Source organism: Corvus kubaryi, unplaced genomic scaffold (assembly GCF_017639235.1).
Source record: "Corvus kubaryi isolate FWS band 111438036 unplaced genomic scaffold, C.kubaryi_AGA036_p1.0 37397, whole genome shotgun sequence".
Classification (NCBI taxonomy): Eukaryota; Metazoa; Chordata; class Aves; order Passeriformes; family Corvidae; genus Corvus; species Corvus kubaryi.
In genome coordinates, this window is record NW_024581136.1 from 20,549,316 (window position 1) to 20,577,208 (window position 27,893).

General features: G+C 48.3%; 1 protein-coding gene across 1 annotated transcript; it reads right to left on the bottom strand.

Annotated features, from left to right (window-relative positions):
* Nucleotides 1-1,432: 1,432 nt before the first annotated feature.
* On the bottom strand, nucleotides 1,433-27,171 carry GMPS (guanine monophosphate synthase). Its single transcript, XM_042041765.1, has 16 exons — nucleotides 27,042-27,171; nucleotides 21,877-22,058; nucleotides 18,580-18,694; nucleotides 17,261-17,358; nucleotides 16,204-16,307; nucleotides 15,361-15,554; nucleotides 14,946-15,111; nucleotides 13,314-13,465; nucleotides 12,772-12,945; nucleotides 11,887-11,992; nucleotides 11,222-11,337; nucleotides 10,226-10,351; nucleotides 9,153-9,268; nucleotides 7,659-7,789; nucleotides 5,851-6,023; nucleotides 1,433-4,375 (listed from the first exon to the last, which is right to left on the bottom strand). The coding sequence occupies exons 1-16, from the start codon at nucleotides 27,066-27,068 to the stop codon at nucleotides 4,274-4,276; spliced, it is 2,082 nt and encodes a 693-aa protein (XP_041897699.1). The 5' UTR covers nucleotides 27,069-27,171; the 3' UTR covers nucleotides 1,433-4,273.
* Nucleotides 27,172-27,893: the final 722 nt, after the last annotated feature.

The following is a 27,893-nucleotide window of genomic DNA, read 5'->3' on the forward strand; positions in this document are numbered from 1 at the left end:
CGAATTTCAGACCGAAGGCTGAGCTGCTGAGCCCAGCAGGTGCCGAGCAGTCGGTTCCCTGCTGAGCAGGTGAGCGCTCCCAGGATGAATTCAGCGCAGATCCTGCTCCCAGCCAGGCTCCTGGAGGATTGTGTTTGGTTTCCAGAGCTGGGAGCCCCCGCTCTGGCTGTGAGCTGTACCCACACCGTGGAGCAGACAGGGGACACGGAGCTGTCACTCCATCCCAAAGCACGGCCCGGAGCCCTGTCCCCAGCCCAGGCTCTCTCGGTCCCGGAGCAGCACCAGCGCATCCATGGAGCCCGGTGCCGTGGCATTGCCATGGCAATCAGCACCACACAGGGACTAAAAATAAACCCCAGCTCTGCAGAGCACAAAGATCATCCTGAATCCCAGCCCTGACTCAGCCACCTCCGAGCCTGGGGGTGTGTGCTGCTGGGTGCCCGCTCCTCCACGTTCCCACCCATCCCCTCCACCATCCAGGGCTGGCTGCTGAGCTCCCTTGGCACAGGTTTTCCTTCAGCCCTGATCCACCCCCGGGCTCTGCCACTGAGAGTGCCCGGGAGCAGGTGGGCATCACTCCAGTGTTCATCCAGAAAACCTCCTCTTTTCCTCTAAAACCCCCAAATCCAACTGATTCCTCCTGCATTCCCAGAGTCCCAAGCAGCATCTCCCCTCCACACCACAAAACCCTGAGAGCTGGGCCAGCTCCAGCCACTAGAGGAGAGGCTGGGCCCTTGACAGTGACTTGTCCCAGGGCACCTGGCCCAAACTGTAACAAAATTACTGCAAGAGCAGCGCTGGAAGCATCTCCCGGGGATAAAAGCTGCATTTCCCAGCGGCAGCCACATCATTCCTGGGCACAAACCCGACAGGAGCCAGGGCCACCAGGGCAGAGCTGTGGGAGCCCAGAGCGTCCCCGTCCCAAAGGCTCTGCAGGCTCCCGGGGACAAACGCAGCCCAGGACTCGGGTGGCAGGGCCATGGATGATGGATGGGAGCCCTGGATGATTCCTGCTGCCTCCTGAGAAGGGTGGGGACAGCAGGACACACCCAGGGACTGTCCCCAGCCCACTGCACCCTGCAAAGGCAGACACCCTTCTCCCTAATGAACACTTCTCTTAATGAACATACAACTCAAACTTGGCTCCCCCACAAAGCTTCGTTTACCCCACAATGTTTTTTTCCACCCTAAATAACATTTAAAAAAGGGAAGAAGTCCTGCAAGCAGCTTTATATTGACCGCTGTATCCCAAACCACTCTAGGGAAGGAACCACAAGAAAAATATCCCAGCTGTAAAGGGGCTCTTGAGCACACATTTAAATCAATTACATCCATAAAACCAGCTTTTTCAACCCCAAAAACATTCCCATTCATAATATAGTTTCTACACCTAAGCCCCTAAAAAAGAAAAAAAAAAAGAGCCACACCAAGGTTCAAACATAATATTTTTATTTGTGGATAAAAATTAAGGCTCACAGTACTTTATCATTTCACAAGCAGAAAAATGTTAAAAATTGAGACTGATGGGGAGTGCCCCCGATACAAATTCCTCTAATTGCTGACATGTTTTACTGAAGACTCGAGGTGAACAATTGTACAGGGCAGCTACAGGTATTAGTTTGTAAACTAGGTGCTAAATATAACTGGTTTTTAAGAAATGTGAACAGAGTATGATGTTTCTCTCCACTCTGGCTGTCCAGGACACAGGGATTCCACAGAAACACCCAGAACTGCTGGGATGAGCACACCAACCTTCCCAGAACAACCCAGCACGGCCACGACGCACAGCTGGCACACAGGGCAGGGGCTGAGGGGCACAGACTCCATTTCAGTAAGACATTTTGATTTATAGTGCAATAGTTTATGCCTAAAATGTTCAATATCCAACTTTCTGACCTAAAGAAGAGCACGGAATTGCTGCCCAGCTCCAGGAATGCAGAGGGGACGCAGCTCAGGGGTTAAAGGATGGTCACAGTGCACAGCAGACATCCTGCCCAGAGTTAGGACGCAGCTCCAAGAAGGACTTTTCCAAGGGCGCAGCATGCAGGGAATAAAAGGTTCCTGCCCAGGAGAGCTGCAGGGTGTGTCCCAGAGGCACCACCTCCCCTGCAGCCCCAGCCCTCACTGTGGGCACACTTTACCCCAGCTACATCACAACCACAGGACACAAACTGCAGCTCCAGCTACACAGCAACAGCCTGGGCACAATCCAGCAGGGGCTGGGTTTCAGAGTTCTCTGTATTATTTGCATTATTTTTAGTGATTCCTTCAGCTCTGCTTGTTTGCTGTCAAGGCAACACAGCCGTGGCAGCCACGAGGATGAGCCTGTTGCTGTGAGAACTGAGGGGGTTCTGCATCTCACCAGAGATTCAGCTCTTGTCTCTGCACCCTTCTGAGCAAGATACCACCCAGAAATGACAACAGCTGCCCTCAGCCTTTCCTGCCAAACTTAAATGCACTGGAACTTCACTGGGGAGCTCTCTTTGAGATCAGCTTTTACCGGCTGGGACAGGTCCTGCCCCAGCAAACACCCATTTACAGGGTTTAACCAACCACAGACCCCCTTCCTGCAGCAAAGGAATCAATAATCACTGGCACCACTGAAGCTCAGAGAGCTTATGACAGGTGTAGGTGCAAATCACCACCCCCTTCTAAAAAGGAGGTGACTGAGTTATCAATTCAGCTCAATTTGCCCACGTCAATTAAGCTGCACTTGCCCAAGCTGCAAAGCCCTCCTGCAGCAGGGCTGGAGGGGAGGCAGAGCTCCCCACCCCAATTGCTGCCCTCCTGCAGCCCCTGTCCCCAGCAGCCCTCGGAGCTGGGACACACCACCTCCTCCCCCTCGTGCAAAACACCCCTCAGTGACACAGGCAAAAACAATCCATTTACACCAGTTGGCCATTTCCTAGGAGCAGAGATTTCCAAACCCAATTTCCATAGTGTGTAGGCAGGGAATGCAAGAGCAGGAAAATGCGTGCGACCAAAAATATGGAACAAACAGGTTCAATATTATTCCAGTTCACAAATCCAGGCAAGGGCAGGGAGAAGGAGCTACAGCCATGAAATACTCCATGTTACTGAACAGTTTAAACCAAGTACTTTACCCTGTAATACTACAGTGATCTTGCAGCTGAACAAAACACAACTGCTTAAACAAAAAAATCAGGATAAGAGGGATGAATGCACATTGCAGGTCCCCCAGTGGGGGTACCAGCAGGCACCCAGCAACCTGCTCAGGTCAGAATCCAACTGTTCCTGCCACAGGACAGGTAGATGGAAATGGCTTTGCCTCAAAACATCAGAAAGCTCCTGTCCAGTAACCATCTCAAATTATTGCTTCACTACGAACAGCAGAACACGAGCGACAGGAGATCTACAGGGATGGGGAGCTCACCCCGACCAGGGCTCCACACTAACAACTAGAGTGATCTTACAGATCGAGCTAAGCACAACACACACCCCAAAAAAACCCTGTCAGAGCAAATGTGTAGAAAATAAACTGTCATCAAGTACAAGGGAAGCACAGGGGCAGCGCTGGGGACACACAGGAGCCACAGGTGCAGGAGCTTGGCTGCCACAGCTTGCCCAGCTGCACTGCCAGGTTTGCCCTCCTGCCATCCCCAGAGCCCTCAGAGCCACTGCAGTGCCCGGGTGAGCCACGGGAAGGAGCCGGGAGCTCTCCTGGGCCCGGGCGAGCAGGGACAGACACACGGACACGGCGGTGCCACAGAGGTCAGCACTGCCCAGCCCTGGTGCCTCGGGCCGGGTCCAGGAGCACAGAACACAGGACACAGCATACACAGCCACTCCACGACTCAACAGTACCCACTACTCCATTTGGCAAAATATTTATTTATAATAAATCCGTCCCAAAGCGGTTGGTCACAAAGAATTAACTCCTTTTACATGTTTGGGCTGTAACAATGCTTTTGGTAGAAGTAAATAAACTGTCTCTTTTTACACAGTGTACAAAAACAAAGAGACACTGAAATGACAGTAACAGAACACAGGAGAACACGGGGACTGGAACGACAAAGGCAAAGCAGAGGGGCCTGTCCCGGCAGCGCTGCCACCATCATTTACCCGTACAATCCTCAGCCCCACGCTGCTCTCATCCCCAGCACAGCTCTGAACTGCAGGATTATGCTCCAGGAGAGGAATCTGATGCGATGTAGCAGCTCCAGTCACTCTTTCACAGTACTGCATGTCAACACTGGGAATGGTTTCTGATATGATTTAGACTGCACACAGTACTTGGATAGGGAACAGTTAATTACTCCCACTCCGTAGTTCCTGGTGGCTTTGATGTCAAGTCATACATCACCCGAGAGATGCCAGGGATCTTCTTGATCTCTGCCACCATTTTCAACACAACCTGTGGTGGAGGGGAAACAGAATATCAGAAGAAAGCATGTGACACAGACCTGATGAAAATCATCCTCGAAAAGCTTGAGGGCAAACTGCTCACACCAATTCTGCTGGACACCAGAGAGAAGAGCCTGTTGCTGTCAGCACAGTGCCACCAGGCAGGAAATACAATCAGCTAAAAGAAAACCTCTTGTTTGTGGTACAGCTACACTTGGGGCTTGCTGAGTTTGGCACAGACAGAACTGCCCAGGCTCAAAGCTGCTCCCTGGAGTTCAGCAGGAACACTGTGCTGCCTGTTCCTGCCAGTCCCTCCCTGGCTCCCCTCGCACCAGCACCTCCAGCTGGGCCACCAAGCACAGAGAACAGCTGGGGGAAACCAACCCCTGCCAAAAGAAAACCAGAAGCTGTCAAGGTAAAAAATTCAATAAAAACCCAAAGGAAAGAGTGAGAATTATCATTTCCAGTGATAATTATCTTCCAGAGCTCACAATTAATCTATGTTAGCAGGAATATTCTAGATGAGAATTTGATGATCCTCAGAAGTTCAGCTTCCCTGAAAACCCCACAGTTCCCAACACCCCTTGCATGACACACTGTCTATAGTGCAAGCATGAATTAACATTAACATTGCTCTGTATAGAAAAACATTATTATTTCCCCCATAAACATGATTATTTTCTGTAACCTCTGTTACTTAGTCACCACACTATTACCTAGCCTTAAAATGACCATTTTTCATTTTGAAGAATGCAGGGTTTTTGTTTGGGAGTGGGTTTTATGGTGTTTGGTTGTTTTCAAACACAAACACTGAGGTCAAATGAATCCTCATTTTATACAAGGGGACAGTTCACATGGCAACCTGAATTGGTTGTTTTTCATGGATAGGCTGCCTTAAAGTAGAGGAGCTCAGGTATATACAATTACTAAACAATGCTCATATGCTCCTAAAGTGTGTTTAAAATAAAAGGTCAATCCTGCTCCTACAGCGCATTCCCAGAGGGACAAAGTACTTGACTGGACATGGATAAAGTTTCCCAGAGGACAAAAAAAAAAAAAAAAAAAGGAAACTGACTCCTAAGTCCTTTTAGTGACCTAAAGAGCAAACAGACACTGAGACGTTAAACTGCAAGTTCCAGTGAAAGCAGAAGTGCCAGACAAAGGCAATTCATAACGCCAGGAAGTTTCCAATTACTGATGCAAAATTTAATTCCAAATCCCAGGAATGGCTGGGGTATTCTTTCTTCTTTAATTGGTGGTATTTTGGCTCAGCTCTGCTGGAAAGCCTTCAAGTTTGTCATACCCATCTGCCAGCCCCTCATTTTGTTAGCTTTTTTCCCCAAACACCACAATATTCTTCCTAGTGATTATTTATAAGAGAGAAAAAAATCGCAAGAAAATCGAAGTGAATGAGAGTGAGAGGAAAGTCAGAGTGAGCCACGTAGAGCACAGATTTCGTGGGGCAGGCAGCTGGAGCCCCCTCACCTCCTCGGGCACCTCGCTGCCCGGCGTGGCTGCGATGCCCGTCATGAAGTCGCTGGTGATGAAGGGCCTGATGACCACAGACCTCTGGCACGAGGGCTGCTTCTGGAGGGGGTCCCGGTCGAAATGCAGCGGGGTCAGGATGATTGGCATCTGGCTGATCTTCCCAGCATAGCCTGCAGCACACAGGGCACAGAGGGCATTGGTTGGGTGCACAAGAGTGACACAAGTTCTGCGCAACTCCCATGTGTGCTTCCAGCTCTAAACCAGGAGCTGCTTCTGCATCCTGTGGGATCTGCTCCCTCTAGTCCCACAGCCCGAGGTCACAGGCAGTGCTGCAGCTCTACAGCTGCTCAAACCAGCACTCAGTGCTCACCAGGCCCTCAAGTTCCCAGAGAAGCTGTGGCTGCCCCATTCCTGCAAGTGTCCAAGGCCAGGCTGGATGGGGCTTGGAGCAGCCTGGGACACTGGAAAGTGGCCCCAGGGGGGGAACAGATGATCCTTAAGGTCCCTTCCAACCCAAACCATTCTGGGATTCTAGAAACTGCCATTTAAGATGATCCTCAGACTTTGCAGGCATGCAGAAAAATCCCAGCTAATCTGTGTTACCCTGTAATTCACTGTGCATCTACTGAAGAGTCACTTTCCTTCCCACATAACATAAAACCATGGGCTTTTATCTGTTCCCATATCAATCCCAATAAAGAGCCCTTCACAAATATCTCTTTGAAATATTCTTTGAATAGTCTTTAATCAGGAGGAAGCTCTCCAGTGTCCCTGGCTGCTGGTGGGCAGGTAACTCCAGACAATCACATTTCACTGATTTTTAACATCTCCTGAAAGGCAATGCACAGCCCCCAATCTCCCCGTTTCAGTGACCTAAAGGTCCAAAATCCAGATGTGTGGAGCTCATGCTGCTCAGGCTCTCTCCCTCTGCCAGCCCTGGCCTGAGCTGCTGCACAGGGAGGTTTTTTCACTAAACCATAACTCCAGGCTTATTTTTAGGAGCGATTCATTCACACAAAGCCAAGTGTCACCAAAAGTTAGCGAGACACAGCTACAGCTTTACCAACACAGCCGACAGTGTTATCTCAGCCTTTTGAGGTTAATTCTGCACAAATTCTGTTCACACAGCTTTGTAACCTGAGTATGGATCCTCAAAGAGGGGGGATCTGTTGTAACTTGATTTATACGAAATACAGGCAGGGCTGATGCAATGCTTCCCACACAGATCACATCTCCAAAGGTAATTAAGCAAAAAACTAAAGAGGCTGAACCTCAGAACTATTTATTCCCAGGCTCTGCCTGCGTAGCACATCCAGGGGACTCCACACCCCCTGGCCGTGCAGGGTTTGGGTTGACAAACACAGCTTTGACTTCAAGTTAAGAAACCTGAAACCACCACAGGCCATGAGCATCACCCCCATGTGAAACTTGGCATCTGGACTTTCCCCAAAACCAACACTATGTCAAGTTTCTTCACCCCAGGTGAACACTGACATAGCAAAGAGAAGGGATTTGGGTGACTTTCAGCTGCCTGACAGTACTTTTTGCACAGGTTTGCAGTGAAGCACCACAGCTTTGAGCTTCATGGTGTGTTGGAAGCAGGTCAGTCCCAAAAATCCCCTAAAATTAATTCCTGTCCTTTAGCTATCAGCTTCCACAACTTTTCACTGTCATCCCATTAATTGATGACTTTTTTGGAGACATTTGCTTGTAGATTTTGACAGCACCACTCTAATTACATCCATGAGGTTTGCAGGGATCTGCAACTGTGAGTCTAACCCCTGGGGTAAAGGTGGAGCACCTACCAGACTCCCTGAGAATGTTGTGAGCCTCAAAGTCAGCTTGACGTAAAGTGCTGAGGACTCCTGTGGTCAGGAAGGTGGGGGTGACATCCGTGGGGGGCTCCTTGACAGGGGGGCCAAACACGTACACGACTCTGCAACACACAGGGTAGGGAAAACCACATTTTCCACACACAGAATAAACCAGATTGCCTAAAACCTGCATGTTCAGTGCTACAGCGAGAAATCAGAGCTAGGAACAGCATAATGTTTCATCTTGCTTACAGTTTTTAACAGGAGACCACCAAACCCCGCATCAAATGCTACACCTTATTGTTAATGAAGCGTTTTCAGCACAGGGCACTAACTGCAATTTATGAATCTACAGAAGGTACATCTGCACCAAAACATCTGAATTCAAAGCAGTCACACCAGCTTTACATTTTTAATCTCATCCCTTGTGTTTCAGATGCTGCAGAAGAAAAGGCAGAGTTTGAGTGGCCTCGTGCACAGATTTAGCACAACATGTCCACAGCAGCTGCTGGAGTCTGGAGATACAAACCAGGAGCACTTGTCTAAATTCCAAAGCACACAGATATGCCAGTTTATACTGTGTATTTTTGTTTGGAATACAAAGCCTGCAAGCACAGCTGGGCAGCAGACCAACTATGGCAGTGCCCTCCTCACTGTCCCTGTAACAGCAGCGGAGCCTGCAAAGACCCCAGGGAGAGCAGAACTCCCAGAGATGTGGGATGTTCAGGAGGGCAGCATCAAATCCAGCAGAGCTTAAAGAAATCAGCAGCGCTCTAAAGCCAGAAACTGGCTTTTATTTTCCTTTTTTGACATACTCTGAAACTGCACAGGCAATCCTGATTTATGCCTTCTTTTGTCCCCTCTGCACTTAATTTAAACAGGTATCTTGCAATTCCAGGTCTCACCCTTCAGAGTAAAAGCTCTGTCAGTAGGTGTCACTTATGTGAGAAAATGAAGTTTTGCTACAAGCAGTTCTAAGCAGTTTTGGCAGAAATCCCACAGCCAGGCAAGGAGGGTATAATTCTCCAGAGCTGATTTCATGTCTAAGCACCTTCAGCTGCTGGGAAAGTTACAGACTCGAGTAGGGAGAAAATGTATCCTCAGAGAGCTCAGTTCCGATCAAACTGCCCAGCTTTGCAGCTCTCCCTGTGCCATCAGAGCTGACAGCCCCACACAAATCCCTCCTGACACAAAGGCAAACCAAACTGCAGCATACCACAGCTCAGCACCAGGCTGGAGTCTTGCAGAAGAGATTTGCATGAATTATAGTGGATGCTGCCTAATCCAAGGATATAGGCCAGCAATTTCTTTTCAAGCTGGAAATAAATCCATATTTTGATTTATTGAGTATTTGTGACCTCTGTATGATACACCTGTCCAACATACAAAAATAGTACACCCCAGATTAAACAGGGAAATGTTTACACCAGCTAAACTTCTATACATGAACTAGATAATTAAAAATAAAGGTAATTCAATACTCACCTGTTGATGTTGTGGCACATGCGTGGTATGAGCCTGGCAAGAAACATCAGGGACTCCCAGTGTGGAGCATCTTTACTGGAGATGCCACAGACATAGCTGTATGAGCGACAGTCACCCTGCAGAACAGAAATAACCACACTGAATGTGAGCTTTGCTGCCAGAACAACTCACAATGCCTTCCTGTCCATCCTGCAGGTGACAGGACCACAGTTTGGGCCAACATTTAGCAGACACTGAGCTGGTGACATCAGTGAGAGACTGAGTGGGTGAGAAAACAAAGAGCAAGATGACAGAGCTGTAAAAAGAAATATTCAGACTGGCAAGACTCATCTGCAGTGGCCAGTGTTGGTATTTTGGTGAGAAAGCACAGAAATCTGATGACACTGCATCCTGAAACAGTAACCAAAGCTGACTGCAAAGAGCCACGGGAGTCACATGCAGCTGAAAATAAAATATGAGGAGGAATTCAACACAGAGTGCAGAGCAAGGTGCTGTACAGCCATGAGTGCTCAGTAAGGAAATCTCCCAAGCTACTGCACAGTTCCATGAGAGTGCCAGCTCAGCACCTGCACCTGGTGCGTGTCCCTGTGCCCACAGGGAGGGAAAGGGAAGGGAGCCCAGCTGCTGCACAGATCCCAGTGCTCCCTGCACTGCTCCAGCTCCTCCTCTCCCAAGGAGAGGGATTAGCACAGTTCAGAAAAGCACTGGAAAGGGCAGCAACCACATCCAAATGTAGGAAAGAGGGATTTTTACCCAATGCAGCCGAGCACTCCCGAGCCTCAGTGGGGCCAGCAGGGTGACAGCAGAGCTCAGGGGGGCTGCAGCAGTGGACTGTGAGTGAGCAGCCCCGGGGCTGGACAGTGCCCCAAAGAGCCCCTGGCACTGACCTGCTCAGGGACCCCAACACCTGCCCTGCACTCCCACCCACACGGGACAAGGCTGGCACAGCACCTCCAGGTCCCCTTCCTGAGCCAAGCTCTGTATTCCCAGCCCCTGAGCAGCAGAGATGTTTCCCCACAGGCTGCCCCTGCTGGGAAGCAGCTCCCAGAACACTCCTGGAAGGAGCCCTGTACCTGCACTCCCACAGTTTTGATTGGTAGCAAGAAGGCATTCAGTGAATGTAGGCTTGTGATCTGCATCAGCTTCTCCTGGTCCTCCTCACTCGTGCACGCCTTCACCCTCTGCAGCAATGTATGAGGCTGGGCAAGGATGCAGAACAATAAATTGAAATTAAATGAAGCTCCCAGGCCCTCAAACAGAACTTGCACAGCACAAATAAAATTGTTATTTAAGTAACTGTTTGCTTAGTCTACATTTACCCCTTGGAACTATTTAAAAGATACCTCTCATTTGACAATCAAGCATTAGCAAAAGCACTTTCCTGTGATTACACTGCATTTTAAGCTGCAGCTCTCCAAGGCCATAGGGGAAGCTCTTTTCCTGAGCTCATTTTCTCCTTCACAAAGCTGCACTTTTCAGTTTTATGGCACCACAATTCCATGTGTTTTAAAGGAAAGGCAGATGGAAATCCCTGCCCTTCAGGATTTACCAAAAAGGTTCTGGAAGTTGTTTTGAACTCACACCTCAGAGCAGACCCCTCTAATGACTCACAGCCACCACAAAGGGCAGAAGAGTCAGGAGGTGTAGAAGTGAAACATCACCCATTAAAAACTCCAGGTTTTGGAACAGGGCACCTGGCCAGCACCAGCTCCTGCACTCGCATTTACACACCCAGTGATTTCTGCGGTGTGCAAACCTAAAATGTTACAACTCTTTCAGGAGGGAAGATCTTTTCCTGACTCTATGTGATCTCATCTGCATGAAGTTTAACTACAACAGAATCTGTTTATTATCTGAAAGGTAAATAAAGTTCCATCTTCCAGAAATGGTTCAACACATGCACCAGTCACAGCACTAAAAATTCCACTGAACAGCTTCAGTTGAGCTGTGCTGGGAGGCAGCATTCCTTAAAGAGCACCAACCAGTCCTTTGAACCTTTTAGCAGACTAAACCTCACTGCAGGTCACTACAGAACCATCACTCAAAATTAAAATTTAGAATTTCCTTACCTTCTTCACACTTGCAGAAAAATCTGCAACTATTTTCAAGATGTTGTTTGTTTCTGGGAAGTCTTTGCACACATAAGGTTCTTCAGCACAGATCACTCTGATTGCTAGGCCAGGCCCTGCAAAGCAACATTGAAAAAACATTATCCTAAATAACAGGAAGCTAATTTTCACCTGAAAATGTGGAACAGTGAGTCAGCCACTGAGCACTGTGTATTCTGCCATTGTATCTCAGCTTCAGTTGTCTTCACACCCTCAAAGACAGAAAGAAACCAACCCACAATTATCCACTTTGCTGTTTTCTGGTGGAGAACTCGTGTTAGAAATGTTGAGCATTTACTTCCAAGACAGCAAATGCCCCTTGGAAAGGCAGAGCCAAGCCATTACTGCAGGGAAGATCCACATGGCAGCTCAGGCAGTGCTCACTGCACTTTTTGAGAACTCCTGCTTTGGCTTCTCCCACCAAAACCAAAGGCAGTGAACTCAATTATAAAACATTACATAAATTTATCAAGCTGCTCTCAAATAATCTTTTCCTGAAAGACTGTGCTTAAGTAAAAGCCTAAATCGACTTTTTTCTGTGTTTAGAGATCAGCTTTATACTCCAACATACTGCAGTTATTCTGGATCTGCTCAAGAACCCTGCTGTGATCCCCCAGCTCCCTTACCTGGGAAGGGATGCCTGCAAACCAGCTCTTCAGGAAGACCAAGTTCTCTTCCCAGCACTCGCACTTCATCTTTGTGAAAGTCTTTCAGTGGTTCTATTACTTTACCCTATAAAAGAAAAAGAATAAATAAAAAAGGCAATTTACACTACAGCTCATATATCCAAACAAAAAACCTCAAATGTTTAGGAGCTGGCCTGACCTCACAGCACCAGTGCCAAGGATTCCATAAACACTGGAAAGAAATTCCATGTGAACGTGGGCTTTGTAGAACAGCTGCAGGACAAAGCGTGAGACCTGGAAGTTCCAGCTTGTGCCAGAAGAATCCATGGCTCCAGCAGAGCACACAGAGCTGTAAGCTCAGGCTGGCTCTGCCTGCACCAATTCAGACCTTTCTCGTCTTTGCTGGATGTTCAAACCAACCCCAAAGCCTTGAAAACACTTTGTGCAGGGATCAGTATGAGACACGGGGATCATTAGTTCTCTCCTGTGGGTGGAGTTGGTGTTAACTGAGCACCTTCCACCCAATTGCTGGGTGAGGCCTCTCTCCTGTGTTGGTTCTTTCTTAGGGTATTTTACAATACAGGTAGAGAACTCACCATTCTGATGCCAGAAAAATCAAATCAGGGCACTCTCCTACCTTTGCCTCACATGCTAATACCAAAGAGCTGTGCACAGAAAGGTGTTTAAAAAGCTTTTCTGCACTTCAGATGAACAGACCCAATGCAACAAAGGAAATGCGATGAAGCACAAAAATACACCAGAGTCTCACAGGCCTTGTCCCAACAGGGTCCCATCAGTGCAGGACAGTCAGAGCAGCAAAAGAGGGAAGTTTTTGGACGCTCAGCCTCCCGGGAGAGCCAGGAGCAGCAGCCCCCTGCCCCTCACCTCCTCGCGCAGCTTGCGGATCAGCTCGGTGTCGTTGTGGTGGGTTTTGATCACCTCAGCTTTGCCACTGGCCACCAGGGAAGCGCTTTCGATGAGGTCAGGCCTGAGGGTTCCCTGAGCAAGAAAGACCTCCTCAGGTTTCAGGTTCATCTCTCCGATGACCTCGTTGGCAATCTGCAGGGTGGGCAGAAAAACAAACAGTGCTTTGGGGCTGTCAGAGGTCTCAAGGAAGACAATGAACTGTCCAGCAAATGGTACAGAGCTGCAAAAGGATCACAATCAATCAGCAAACTAAGGATTGCACTGTCCCACTGCTCGAGCAGTCCTGTAACCCCAGCTTTTGTTCAACAGAAGATGGAAAAAAAAAATCTCCAAAGTACAGGAACATCAGTGCCTGTTAAATATTCTCCCTGTCACTTACCAAAGGCTTCTTGGGTCATCCACAGCTTACACAAGCACTGATACCACTGATTAAACAGTAGAAGATGTACCCAGGAATCACAATATTTAAAAAATTCAACCAAACAACAAATAAACATTACCTTGACAAAGGTGTCACCGATAATTTTTCTCTTTTCTTCAGGACTTGTAGTCATATTTAAGGTCTTGCTAATTCTTTTACGTGGAGTTCTGTCCTCATCTGAGATGGGCAGAGTTGTTGTGCCATTATAGAATGAATGGGCTGCATTCACCACTGCAGAAAATCACAGGGATTTTGGTTTGACAAAATCAATAAAGATTTTTATGCAGGTTACAAAATAAAATTTGCCATTTATTGTTTTTAAAAAAAACCCCAAAAATAAAAATCATTGTGGGCCTTTGACTATTAATTGCATTGAATATGTTCAATACCTCAGGAATTAATTTTAACAAAAGCCTTTTATTTCCTTTATTAACTGACTGCTTTTTCCATATTGTGAGGTTAGGCAGCCACATGCAAGTCCAGTTCTTGCTTCCCCTCTTAGATTACAATTTACTTGCTTTAAATAGTTTACAGGACAGTGTTTCCCCAAGGCCTTTCTGCAACCAAAATTAAATGATGCACTATTTACTCATGCTACATTATGCCTCTTAATTTAGAGAGGTTCCCAACCCAGAGATCAGCTGGGAGGCTCTCTGGCATCCTTCAGCAGCACTGAACTCCATGACCTACAGAAGGAGTGTCTGCAGCAAAGGGATTCCCTCAATTTGTTCCTCTGGCTGCCTGCCAGAGCCCAGGTTTATTGCTCCACAGAGTGCAAGAATAAGACATGGATTTTCCACTAAAAAATAATAAAATAAAATTTAGAAAAATGTGTTTGGAATAAAGCTCAGGACACTGCAGCCCAGCCTGCACTGTGCCAGGGCCAGGCCAGTGGGAAGCACTGCTCACCCAGTGCCACACTGCCTGAGCAGAACACAGGAGAACCCCTGGATAAGACCCAGAACAGGCAGCTATTGCTCTGTAATTCACCAGACAGGCAGTACAGAGCAGCTCGTGCTGCTGGCACAAACTTGGTCTTCTCTGACCTCCTCATACTTGAGGTACAAAAAGCTTTTGAACCTTCTCATCAGCCACATCTGGGCACTTTCTGCTCTCTCAGTGAACTCCTTCACAGAATCATGAAGGTTGGAAAAGGCCTCCCTGATCATTGAGTCCAACCTTTGGCCAATCAACACCTTGTTCTCAAAAAGCCACTCCAAAACAACTAAAATGCACCTCTTTAAAAGCAAGAAAAAATGTCTTGAAAATGTCATTTTGGCTATAGTAGCATTCAATCACTCAAACGAGCTCACAGTTGACAACAAAAGAGACTCAGGATAAGAAATGAAGCCCCAAGTGTTAATCAAGATACTGGAGAAAATGGAAATCCAGTGAGTTCTGCAGGAGCTGCACAGGATCCCTCAGCAGAGGAGTGACCAAGGCACAAATCCACTGCTCTGCGGTGGCCCACCTGCAGATACCAGACACCAACACCCACAGAGATGGGGCAGCTCACTGCATGCTCCAATCAAGTAAATAAGGCCTAACATTTTAGGTTTAAATTTTGTGACCAGGTTGAGGTGGTTCCACATCACCGACCTGGCCACAGTACGTGAGTCTGGGAACAGCAGATCAGTGAAACCCAGCACTAAGGGTAGGTTTTGGGAGAAGTTATGAGTGGTGTAAGGAACACTGAGCAGGAATGTGGTACCTTTCACCTGGATGCCCAGCTTTTTGAGGGCCTCCTCCACGGCCTGGCTCTCCCTCTTGCGCATGAAGCCGTTGTCGATGTGCACAGCGATGACCTGGTCGCGGTTCAGGGCCCGGTTCAGCAGCGCCGTGCACACCGTGGAGTCCACGCCCCCACTGAGCAGCACCTGGCCAGGGGAAAGGGGAAAAACCCCACACTGGGTCAGCTGGCCACGGGGAACGTGTTAGCACACAGCTGAGGTGCAGCTGGGACAGGGAGAGCAGTCAAGGAAAGCACAGACGATGCACTGCCCCAGCTGTGCAACTCCCCAAAAACCTGGCCATCTATGACCCAAACCACGCCAATTCCCCACTTCCCAAACCCCAGCAACTGCCAGTGTTTCTGCAAATCAGCCCCCAGCTCTGACTCAACTCACCAGGACCTTTGAGGAGCCCACCCTCTCTTTGATATCCTGGATGCACTGGAGTTCTCTGTTCTCCACGGTGAAGGTGCCGCTGCATCCCGCAATATCGTACAGAAAATTCTTCAGGATCATTTTGCCGTTCACGGTGAGGCTCACCTCAGGATGGAACTGTGCTCCATAGAGTTTTTTAGACTCATTTGCTATGCCTGGTATACATGACAAAACAAAAATAAATAAATAAGCTGGAACTGAATGCATGCCCAAGTCAAGCAAGAGACTCGGAGTGGCTCTCTGGGATTCAGTAACTCCAGTGGCTTTCAAAACCCAAATTCTAAGGTCCCACAATTTCCTCCGACAATCTCTGTGTGATGTTAAAACTCTGCTTTCAGTACCTACATTATTCTTGCTCAGTTGAACATTCATGCAATATTAAATACATAACAAGTTAATAAAGCTTTAATAATTAAACAGTGCTTGACTGTTACAGTGCAAAACCCAAACTCCACTGGCACTGCACACCACAGTGCAGGTTTCCCTCTCCCCTGCCTGAAGGGCACAGAATATTTTATTTCTGAGACAAACAACACATGCATGCTTTAAAACAACGAACTATATAAATAATGTTACTTTTAACCACATTTAAATCAGGACCATTCCTTGTAAAGTCTATTTCTTTATTATCACGACAGCTCGACATACAAACATATACCAGGAACTGTTAAAAACAATTCATTTATTTGGCAATTAAGTAACAAGAGCTATTACTCTGTTCCCATTTGGCTCTAACTCCTGTCTGCCATGATTCTTTCCTTTAACCAACATTATCAACAGACAAATTCAGGATAAGATAAATACCTGCTATGATGTTCCCAGACTGTGCCACCACTTTGAATCCATCGGCTACTTTATCCACACTATCTCCATGAGTGAGGAGCACAAGCTCTTCCTTCTGAAGGCCCCTACACCAAGATTAAAAACTAGAATCAGTTCAAGAACAAAGACCTAACTCCCTGCCTTTCCAAGAGATGCCCTGAGGGATTCCAACAAAAGCACATCTCGGCAGACCAGGGCATTTGAAATGTCTGCAGGATTTCCTTCCCAGGAACAGCCATCTGCAGCTTTATGCTTCCCTTGGAAGCTGCCTAAGTCTCTGTACAACACACTCCTCGTGCAAGAGGGAACTGATCTTAGTTCTGAAGGGTTTGTGGGTTTCTCCTTATAAACACCTCTGTATTGAAGTCCCTTGCTGGACGTGGGGAGCCATCTGGAGTCAATCAGGATGCTGGGAGTCTTGCATTTTATTTCAACAAAGTGAACTTTTCTTGTTCAAAACTATGTGTTTTCAGGACAATTTGGGCACATCAGACTGTTCTGCAGGAGCTCTACAGAGGGAAGATAATAGAACTGGAACACCAGGGATGAGTAAATGTCCAGACTTTTTACAAGGAACTTGAGAGCCATCGACAAAATTATCAAGAAATCTAATTCTGGTTTATAAAACATCACAATGCAATTTTGAAGGAAGGTAGAAGAATGGGGTCGGATTTTCTGTGCCCTTTCCAAAATTGGATGGGCACCAACAAATACAAGAGCACAGCAGAGCAGGAGACAAGAGCTTAACTCAAATATTCTCAGGTCATGGTGCACTTACAGCTTTTCAATGAAGACTCTGAAATAAGGGGTTTACACAATATTCTCAGAAAATACACCTGCTTTTCTAGAGTCAACTGGAAAGTTATGCCTAAGTATTTGTCTCAACGAGTAACCTGCTTATTTGTGATCACACTTGTAAAAGACTTATTAGCAATTATCAGCTCATTTCACTCTTTTTTCTTTTTTTAATAACCTTCCTCCCATCCAGACACCCTTTCCCAGACTGATATTGCTTTGAGAACTGGAAATGTCTGTGTACCTGAAGAGTGAGCAGGTGTTGTCCAGGGTAATGCTGAACACTCCATCCTCCCGAACGCTCTTCTTGTGCACCGTCCCTCCAAACACCTTGTTCATCATCTGCAGAGCAAAAGGACCCCATGAGAAAGCACCTCACAACCTGCATCACTCCATCCCTCACTCCGACTGGCAACAGCTCACCACATTCCTGTTGTTTTCCAAAGGTATAAGAATTCTCTTCAGAGTGAATCCTTGCTCCATACTGGGCTCGCTCCCCTCTGCCAGCACAGCTGGGGGCCACTGCCACACACAAGGAGCAGAAACCCAGAGGCAGAGATGTGCAAAATAATGTATATTCCATAGTGCACAGCTCCTTCCCTCAGAAACGGCTGCTCTGCAAACCAGCTGAGTATCTGAGGCCACGTCAAAAACCTGAATTTATTCCCTTGAATAAAGTTTTTCCTTGAATTATTTCCCTTCAATAAAATGTTTATTTTGTGACTAACCCTGGAAAAAACAAGATGCATGAGCAGAAGTCATGCACCTAAAGCAGCCCTTGTCTCCCTGCAAGTTTGTTGTGCTCAGCTTGGATCTACCAGATCCCTGCAGGATCACCAGTGAGTCCAAAGGTAAGTAAGGGTTATTTCTCTTTTTGTGAGGAAGTGTTAAGCACTCTCAAGAACTATGCTAGAAACAGCCCATGTCTGAAACACTGCTCCACCTGTTTCCAGGAGAGGTGCCTTCTTCAGTACCAGCTGGGCAGAATTAACGAGTGACTGACAGGTTATATTTACTCTGGCAAGAACAGGGAGTGTGGAACTCAATTCACAGCACTGCAGCAAAGAAAAACCATTTCTGTAACTCATCCCAGACTGCTTTGGGTTGGAAGGACCTTAAACTTCATCCCATCCCACCCCTGCCATGGGCAGGGACACCTCCCACTGTCCCAGGCTGCTCCAAGCCCCAGTGTCCAACCTGGCCTTGGGCACTGCCAGGGATCCAGAGGCAGCCCCAGCTGCTCTGGGCACCCTGTGCCAGGCCTGCCCACGCTCCCAGGGAAGGATTTCTCCCCATCTCTAATCCAAATCTGCCCTCCTTCAGTTTAAGGCCATTACAAGAGAAGGCAGAGCCAAGAGAGGAACACACAGTGAGCTCAGGTTGTGAATTAAATGCCCCTGTGGCACTGCCTCTGTTTGGAAAGCAGCTCCTTCAGCACTGCACCTTCAGTTCATGCAGAAATGAGGCCTAGAAGGTGGCTGTGGACAAGCAGATTTAATGGCTGCACTCGCTCCTGGAGCTCCTTCCCAACCCCAAGGACTCTGTGTTATCTCCCAACAGCACCTGCATCCCATAGCAGATCCCAAGCACTGGTTTTCCTATTGTGAATATGGCTGGGTCGAACCATGGTGCATCTTCTGCATACACAGAGTTTGGTCCTCCAGATATGATGATAGCTCTGCAGACAGAACATGAAGAGATCATTAATACAAATACACTGTTTACTTTCAGCATTGACACTGTCTCATACCACTCTTAGAACAGATACTTTCTAACAGACACTTTAACACAGATATCATAATGTGTGGCTTGATTTTTGTTGTCAAACCCAGCAGGTTTTCAGGCAGGTATTTCCCCAGTTCAAACAAAGATAAATATAAACCATCATTAAAAGTGCCTGTATTTTAAATTCCTCACAGCCAACCATCAGCTACGAGAGGAGCAGGATGGCTGGGATAAATGCAGAGTATAGCACAAAGATATATATTTTTATATATAGATATATATACACACAGTTTATGAAGTCTGTGACATTTGGAGGGGAGCTGCAGTCAAAAAATCCACTCCCAAATTCCTAAATCTGATGGGAAAAAAAAAAAGTCCCTTAAACCATTCTGGTTATGCAGAGATGGCATTAGCAACAAGTTGAGAATTCCAAGGGCAATACACGCAATCACGTGTGGTTTGGAGTTAATACTTCACACTATAAGAGAAAATTAAACCATCTCAAAGGGGAAGAGAGAGTTTTTGCAAACCATAATAATTTACAAGACTGTGAACTACAGAAGCACCAGTTGGGCAACACTTCTGGCCTCAGCCCGGGATCAAGCAGGGCTGTACCAGACCTTGGACTCAGAACTGTTTATTTCACAGAGAACATCAAACTTGTGCCAAGCCAGAAATGCAAAACCAACGAGACAGAAGTTGCATAAATGGGATTAAATGTATCTAATAATTCTCCCAGCATTAGTTCCGTGCAAGTACTGACAAAACAGTTTTTCTGGTTCTGAGCAGCAGGAACAGGCACTGTGCTGCCCACACTTGCCTGTGCCACCAAGAGAAACAACCCTGCAGGACCAAGCCCAGGCACTGAGGTCACCTGCAGCCCCTCCAGCTCCCCTGCAGTCCAGGAGCGAGGAGCTGGAGGGATGGAGCTGGTAGAGGCAGCATTTATTTCCCTGCCTGCTGGGATCTCCAGGCCAGCACTGGAACCAGCACAGCTGACGTGGGTGTAGTTTTACACCGAACCATCCTGAGAGCTCCTCCCTGCTGTTCTTGCACGGGCACTTCTGGTCAGCCTGGAGACACGCTGGATTTCCTGAACTTGAGCTGCCCTAAAGAGCCTGAGCAGTGTCCATGCCTGCTGGTATTACTGCTCCAAATAACTCCACGTGCAGAAGCACTTGCTCCAGCGCCAGATGTACTGAACACTATTTAATATTAATTAGAATCACAGAATATGTTCCTGGAGCTCTGGCAGCCTCGGGGCCGTGCCCATTCCCTGGGGAGCCTGGGCAGTGCCCAGCACCCTCTGGGGGAAGAGCCTTTCCCTGATCTCCAGCCTGAGCCTGCCCTGGCCCAGCTCCAGCTGCTCCCTTGGGTTCTAGGAAGGAATTAAAGGAATACAGCCACACTATAGATTGAGCATTCTTAACAGAAGTCAAAATAGTTATACTCAGCTCTAGTCAAAAAGTAGAGTCTTAAAAACCTGGGTTTTTTCCATACCAATTGAAATTTAACATAATATGGAGAGGTTTGCAATGTGCCCAAGTATTACAGTAAAAAAAAAAAGAAGAGTTGAAGCTGACAGAAGTCAGAACCAGCACAGGATGCAGACTTTGCAAGCTTTCCTGCAGCACCCTGTAATTTCCTGCACACTTGCCTGTGTTGGTATGAATATACGTTTCTCTGGTTTACCCTAAACCCCTTCCCAAACAACCTGACCCAGCTCTGGAAAGCTCCTTTGCATTGGATTACAGGCACCTCAGGAACCACACAAAAACACCAAGGGGAAAATGTGTGCATTGAAACCCCGACATCAGGACTCCTGCCAGAGCTTACTGCCAGAGTCCAGACTAAAAGCAGAGCCAGGATCTTGGGGGAAATGCTCATGTTCACACCACATTTAGATGATGTTTGTCACTAGAGAGCGTTCTGAGCATTGAGGGGCTGGCTTTTTAAACACGGCATGTAAATAGGATTTAGCAAAATGTTGGCTCTTGCTGCCCATCTCAAACCTCAGCACAGCCCCAAGCGTAGCTCCTCGGCCCATTCCATGCGCGAGCTGTAACGTGGGAACCTGTCTGTTCCCAGTCATGGAATACACACCAAATAAAACCACAGGCTCATTTTTACAGTGACCATTGTTGACCTGTTGGGTTTGTTGACTGACGGACACTGAGGACACAAACAGGTTTTCTGGACACTCACAGCTATTGACCAGCCTGGGTGACCTGAAACCACCACCCCAACCTTGAGAAGTGACCTGGATGAAGAGGCTCTGCCACATTTCAGAGCAACTATTTGCAATGACAAGTCCTACAGGTCTAATCCCAATGCTCTGAAGAACTTTCAACTGCTCTGAAGTTCTTCCCACTGCAAACCTGCATCAACACATACACTATTTACTGCTTCACTAATTACCATTGATTGGAAAAATGCACTTCTGCAGCGCTGCCTTTATCTGTTACTGAGCACAACCAAAATCCCATGCGTACCATATTTCTGGATTTGTACCAAACTGACAAGTACGTACAAATCTTTGGTGATTTGTAGACTTCAGGGTATTTATTCTCCCCACCCAGAAGAGATCTGTATTCTAAAAAGCCTAGTAAAACATGAAAAATTAATGTACAAAGTACTAAATAATTGTGAGACCTTTTTTTTTCTGCAAATAATGAGTGGCAGTGTCAGTTAAGGCGTTTTTTTAGCTGCTTTCCCAGAAACATCTGGCATGATTTATTATATCTTCAGTATCCAAGTTAGTTAGTTAAATTTAAAAAAATAAGTAAGAAAATAATTTTTAGAAGCCAAAAAACCTTTTTTCCTTGACTACCAGCTACCCCAGTTCAACAGGCAAAACAGCAAAATCATCCACACTTTGGCAGATATTTAAAATGCAACCTCTTGAATGATACTTAGGAATTGAAATGATTAAAACGACATTAAGAAACTGATGTCCAAATAGGCATTGAGAGACAAAAGTACAACACTGCTGTCTGTGCCCAAGTGCCTGCAGCAGCAAAGCCCAGGCGTTTCTGTGGAACCACTCCCGGCACCGGAGCTGCCGCCCAGGAGAAGCCAGGCGGCGAGCAGGGCACAGACAGCAGGGAACAGGCGCAGGGCTGCAGGAGGACGTACCGGAACCCCTGCTCCCGGATGGCGAAGGCCGGCGTCTCCAGCGGGAAGATCTCGGACTGCACGAAGAGCTCTCGCACGCGCCGGTCGATGACCTTGCCGTACTGCGCGCCCGCGTCCAGGATCACCACGGCACCCTCGTAGTGGTGCTGCCCATCCTTGAGCTCTGCCCCGGCGTTCTCGGGCTGTGAACGGCACCCGCGTCAGCAATCCCACGGAACCACCGAGCCGCAGGGCTGGAAAAGGCCTCTACGAGCAGCCTAAGCCCAGCTGTCCACCCAAGCCCACCAGTGTGTGTGCCACTGAACCCTGCCCCCAAGTGCCACTTCCACACGCTTCTGGAACCCTCTCAGGAATGGTGACCCCACCACTGCCCTGGGCAGCTCGCGCCAATGCTTTACAAACCTTTCTGTGAGGAATTGTTTCCCCATATCCCAGCCTAAACCTCCACTGCCTTTACACTGACAGCCCACTGACTAAGCCAGATCTCTTTAGCAACTAACATATGCAAGGCTTTGCTAATTAGCTATGCTAATTTATGATAAAAATGACAAAGACCAGCCAAGAAACTTGAAAATGAAAAAAAAAAAATCTTGAAGATTATATGGACCAGTTGAGGCACTGGCAAGATAAAGGGGCTGGACACCAGCACAGCACACCCACCCCAAGCAGCCACACAGACACGACATCCCCATCCCCCAAACCAAACAGGGCACAAACTACAGAAGAAAAATGCTAATGATCTAATGAAGGCAGAGCTTTCCACAAGCAAGAGCTCATACACCCTGATCACCATCTGCAACTTCTCCATCTTTTTTTCCATTTTCCAGTTCCACATGAACCCCAGGACAGCCCATGAGAACTGAGAGCATCAGCCTTTTTCTCAGGCAAAGCAGCACAAAATCAAACAAAAATTGTTTTTCCTCATCATGCTGCCTCATATGCTGAACTTCACTTGACATTACCTCCTGGAGAGGATAAAAAGGGGAAATTGAGAACAAATGTTGCTGCTAAATGATTTTAAAAAATCCCAACACACTTTGAACAGAGCATTTGAGCAGACTGCACATCAGAACAAAGCAGTGGTTCTCTCTGAGCCCCTCACGTCTGAGCTGGTTGGCCAATTTGGGTAAATCTGAAAGAGTGCTAAAAAACACAAGGCCAAGTTTCTTCGTTAAAAAAAAATTGTGAAAAGAGGCAGCTGTTCCGTGGAAGTGTCCTTATCAGAGCATCTCCAAGGAAAAATGAACCATGCTCTAACACCAAAAATTTGCTGCCTAAAGAATTTACTTCTTTTGGGGTGCTCTTCCCCTAACTTACAGCTTACCCTGTTTCCTTGCCAATGCAGTTTCATGAAGGACAAACTGGGAAGGCTTTTACTTTGGCAAACACTGCCTCCAAACATCTTGGAGCTCCATTTCAAGTTTTACTGATGGCAGGTTGGAGTTGTTCTGCTCATTTGGAGCAGGCAGCAGAACCTCCAACCCAGAATTCGCCTGTGTTCTCATCACTGCTGCTCAGGCATTTCCACCTGGGGCAGGAATTCACCCCAGACCAGTCACAGGTGACTCTGGAGAGCATCACCCTGCTGGGACACAATCTCCCAATAAACACACTGGAACCTTCCAAAATTCACACCAGCTGGAAGAGGTTTTATCTTAATTAAAGGATATAAGTGGGGGAAAAAAATAGTGCTAAATCCCTCAAAAGCCTAAATCCAGGTTAAAATCAGATATCTAAATTTTGTCCCTCAGCTGGCAGCCAAGTTGCCTGATGGGGAGCGCTTAATGGCTTTCAGTCCTGGGTTACACAACAAAAAGCGCACATGTAGAAAGAAAGAGAGCAGACTTGAGCAGCAAAGGCCCCTTCACACCCCCAGTCAGGCAGAGTCACCAGGACTGTTCTCCCTTCCAGTGCACGGGAGGGAATCACTTTTAGAGTGATTCTGGGCATTTTCACCTGGCAATTTCTAAATAAACAGCTCTTGTGAGACAGACCAACATCCTTATTCTTTCCTGAGCCCATCTTGGGGAAGACACTATTCCTTGCAGTGCTGGTTTTTTATTTCAAGTCTTTAACTGTTTCAGAGCAGTGGGTTGTGTCATTTAGGGACAGAGCTCTGCAGCAGACTCATAAAAAGAGACTAAACAGAAGTTACTGTTGGTGTCCGCTCAGCTGGACTGATAGCCGAGCATCCACACCTGTAACTAATAAATAAATCAATCTGGTTTTCAATGCCCTACCCCGAGATCTTTTAGGCAGGCAGGTGTGGTTAACAGGAGCATGAGCAACAGTTGTGGGGGAGACAGAAGTGTGAAAACAGAAAGAGCCCGAAGTTACATCAGGAGGAGCTTGAGAAACATTGTTAAAGGATCATAAGTAGGTCTGTACCCTGAACCTGCACCTCCGTCAGATCCCAGCAGAAGCAGGACAGCGATCCAGACTCCCCTGAATTAACCAGACAAGTAGAACTGCAAGGAGGTTCAGGACTAAGAGAGCCCAACATACGCTACCATAAATCACAGGCAGAAAGAGGAAAGGAAAAAAGGCAGCAGTCAGCACAGGATCTGGCTTTACTTATTTAAAGGCACAGTTCCAAGGCTAGGGGTTTTAAACCCAAAATTACCAAGGGAAACTTCATTTAATGAAATCCAAAAAGGAACAGATGCTGTTCATGTGCAGCCAACATGGCAGCTGAGCTCTGTACACCACAGGCATGCCAGCAGAGATTAAGAGGACACCAGACAGCCCAGCTCCTGCAGGGACAGGGCTTATGGAGCCAGCATCTCTTCCTGCTGGGGACTGAACAGGCTCTGAGGAAAGCTCTTTCTCCCCTCAGTACAGGTGTGACTAGAGCTCCTTGTCCTCTGGTCTATTCGCACAAATATCTGGAGAGCTCACTGGTTTTGAGATCTCCTGTGGTGATGCCTTAAGAGGCCTCCTAGAAACGGAGACTAGACAGGAGTAAAGGCAGGTATTTATTTGAAAGGCCTTTAAAGGCACCCCCTCGGGAGCCAGAGGCTATTGCCAGGATGGACAACAGGTCACGAGTTCCTCACCCTTTTATAGGTTTGGTTCATTTGCATATCAGGGTTAATTCTCCAATTAAAGCTTCAGTTTTGCCCTCAGCTTACTCCCACTTTAGAGGCTTTTGGTTTATACTTTTTGGGCCTAGAACAGTCTGGGTGTCCTTGGAGAGCAGGCCTGGAGAGGCTTTGTTATGTCTGCCCAGCATGAGAGAGCAGAAATTAACAGGCTACAAGAAATTTCAGAGTTACACACCAGGCAGTAAAGAATTTGAAAAATATAAAAGTTAAAACCTAAGGCATCAGTGGCAGCTGCTCTGACACCTGTCCCAGGCTGTCCAGGTGCTGGGGCAGAGGCACCACGCTAGTGTCCCAAGAGCGGGACTAAAAGCTTGTGCACACCGAGAGAAGAAAGCCTCTATTCAGCTAATTCAAATCACAAGTCACTCTGACCACAGGCCAGAGACATGGCACAAGATCCCATGTGCCACCTGAGCTGTGTGGCCACCCCGACAGTACTGCCACACCGAGGGTCAGCCTCCTTCCACCACCTCAGCTCTACCACGGTAACACTGGAGGACAAAAATCTTCCATCACTGCTGTTCTTCTGGTGTCAAAACCCAATAATTCTGAGTTCTCTAGTGAGCTAGAGAGAACTAGTTCTCTAGAACTGGCACCAGGCTTGCGCTACCAGCCAAGGACAGCACAAACCCTATTCCTCACATACCTGCCTAGCGCCTTAAACTGAGTGTGCAGGTTCCTAACAGCCCACTTGTGCAGAATCGGGGGATTTTTCAGCATTTCACACACCCACATGCTCGCAGGTTGGTCATTAATGCAATTTACAGACCACATTTCCATACAGACCAGTCCCGTCCTGGAGTACTAGTCTCAGCAGCAGCTCCTCTGTCCAAGCCCTCAGCCCTGAGCTTTCACCCACACTACTAACGCAGCACAAGCCTAAACCAGGAGCCTTGATCTCGCACTTTCAAGCCAGCACAGGTTTTTACAAGAGTTTAATTTTTTCCCTGTGGTATTAAAATTAAGCAGGTCTAAGAACACTCACTCACACTTCAAAGTATAACAGGAAAGTAGCTCCCTCAAACTCAGGCCATCCCCCAGACTGAAACAAGAGCCCCCAACCCATTATCTCAGCCCCAAAACTGAAACTTTAACAGACATGTTAAAGGGAAACTTTAACAGACATGAGTCTCATGCAGGTGTCCATGGGCTGTGGGACCTGGTGCCGGCAGAAACTGCTCTCACTCGTTCAGAATGAGCTATGAGCTCCACATCCATCGCCAGCACTGGCAGAGAGAACTGGAGCCCCCAAGAGCAGCCCCGGCCAGGAAAGGAGTCTGTGACCATGGCCGGGGAAAAACGTGGCAGAAAACTTAGAGACTAACTGATAACTCAAAGAACCCTTCAGAGCCACAGCTTCTTACAAACCAGATAAAGAGCCGAGAACAAGGCAGGAGAGGAGCACCCAGGAGCAACCCCGGCCAGGAGAGGCGGTTGTGAACACGGCCAAGGAAAAGCGTGTCAGAAAGCTCACACAGTGACCAAGCGAGCACTCAAAAACTGAGCACCCAACCGCCCCAGAATCACGTTTTTTTGGAAACTAGATAGAAAAAACCAGAACGAGTCTTTTATCCTGCTACAGCAGCGGCTTGAGGCAGCTTGCAGGGCTTGGTTGAGAAGTTGCTTTACCAAAAAGAGCTGTAAGTTCCTGAGGCGCACGGGTCGCTCCCTGCCGCGGTGTGCCAGAGCCACACGGGCACGGGGCGATGCGGGGGGAGCAGCGGCCCCGGGCGAGGCTGGGAGCTCTGAGGGAACCGAACCCCGGCCGGGAGCGGGGACACAGCCGGGCAATCCCCGGCGGCACAGGCCGGGCAGGGCGCCGCACAACAGCCCCGCCGGAGCCCTGCTCGGGGAATTAATCAGCTAATTAATGAATTAACGCCCTGCGAGCAGCCGGGGCTGCGGCTGCGGCGCGGGCGGTCCCCGCTCCCCGCGGTCCCCGTTCCCCGCCCGGCGCCGCTCCCGGGCCGCGGGGCCCCGCCATGTGCCCGGCCCGGGCGGGCAGGGCCGGGTCGGGCTGGGCCGGGCGGCACCCCCGGGCCCCGCGGCCGCAGCACTGACCTTGGTGTCCCCGTTGCACAGGGCCATGGGGGCGGCGGGCAGCGAGAAGAAAGGGCCGCGAGGAGCCGCGGCCGCCGCGCCGCGATGAGCTAATGCCGCCCGGGAGGAGGAGCCGCCCGGCACGGCCGCTCCGGCGGAAGGGGAGGAGCGGCGGCGGGGTCAGGGGCGGGACGGGGATGGGGGGACACGGCGGGGACACGGCCCGGCCGCTCCCGGAGGCCCTCGTGCGCGTCCCGGCACCCCTGGGCGTGTTTGGGCTCCGGGGGCTCATTTTGGTCTATTATCAGGGTAAAAACAATTAGAGCTTTGTAGTGAGTGGGTTTTTGTGCGTCAGCATCCTATGGTATCATGGGATCACTGGTTGGTTTGGGTTGGGAGGGACCTTAAAACCCATCCCGTCCCACCCCTTCCATAGACCAGGGTGCTCCAAGCCCCTTCCAAGCTGGCCTTGGACGATGAACCTGCTGTGCCTGCTCGGTGAATTCCCCAGCGGACACGGGGGGAGGTGACTGCATCCGTGGAACCCTCCTGGAGTGGTCCTGGGATGGTTTCGATGCCTTTCCCTGAACATCAGTTTAAATAGAGGGAATGAAATAAGAGGTGAATGAAGGAATTCAGGTTAAGGTGAAGCCACACACCAGCGTCTGGTTCTGCTGTCAGATTCCAAACAGTTCTGTCCTCAGGCTGACAGAAATGAACAGGGTTTTTTACGATTTTGTTCCAAATCGGGTTTCTTGGTCTGTTGTTTTTTGGGGTGGTGTCATTCTCTTACAATCCTATTTACATTGTCACCCAAGCAGGGTCATCTCAGAGCACACGGCACAGGATTGTGTCGAGGTGGATCTGGAATAT

What these genes read in the sequence shown, in the direction of transcription:
- GMPS (XM_042041765.1), bottom strand. Translation starts at nt 27,068, where the DNA reads ATGGCCCTGTGCAACGGGGACACCAAG. An exon ending in ATCCGGGAGCAGGGGTTCCG is followed by an intron (nt 18,695 to 21,876) that starts GTACGTCCTCCT and finishes TTCTGTCTGCAG; the next exon opens with AGCTATCATCATATCTGGAG. An exon ending in TCCGCAAGCTGCGCGAGGAG is followed by an intron (nt 11,993 to 12,771) that starts GTGAGGGGCAGG and finishes TTTCTTTTATAG; the next exon opens with GGTAAAGTAATAGAACCACT.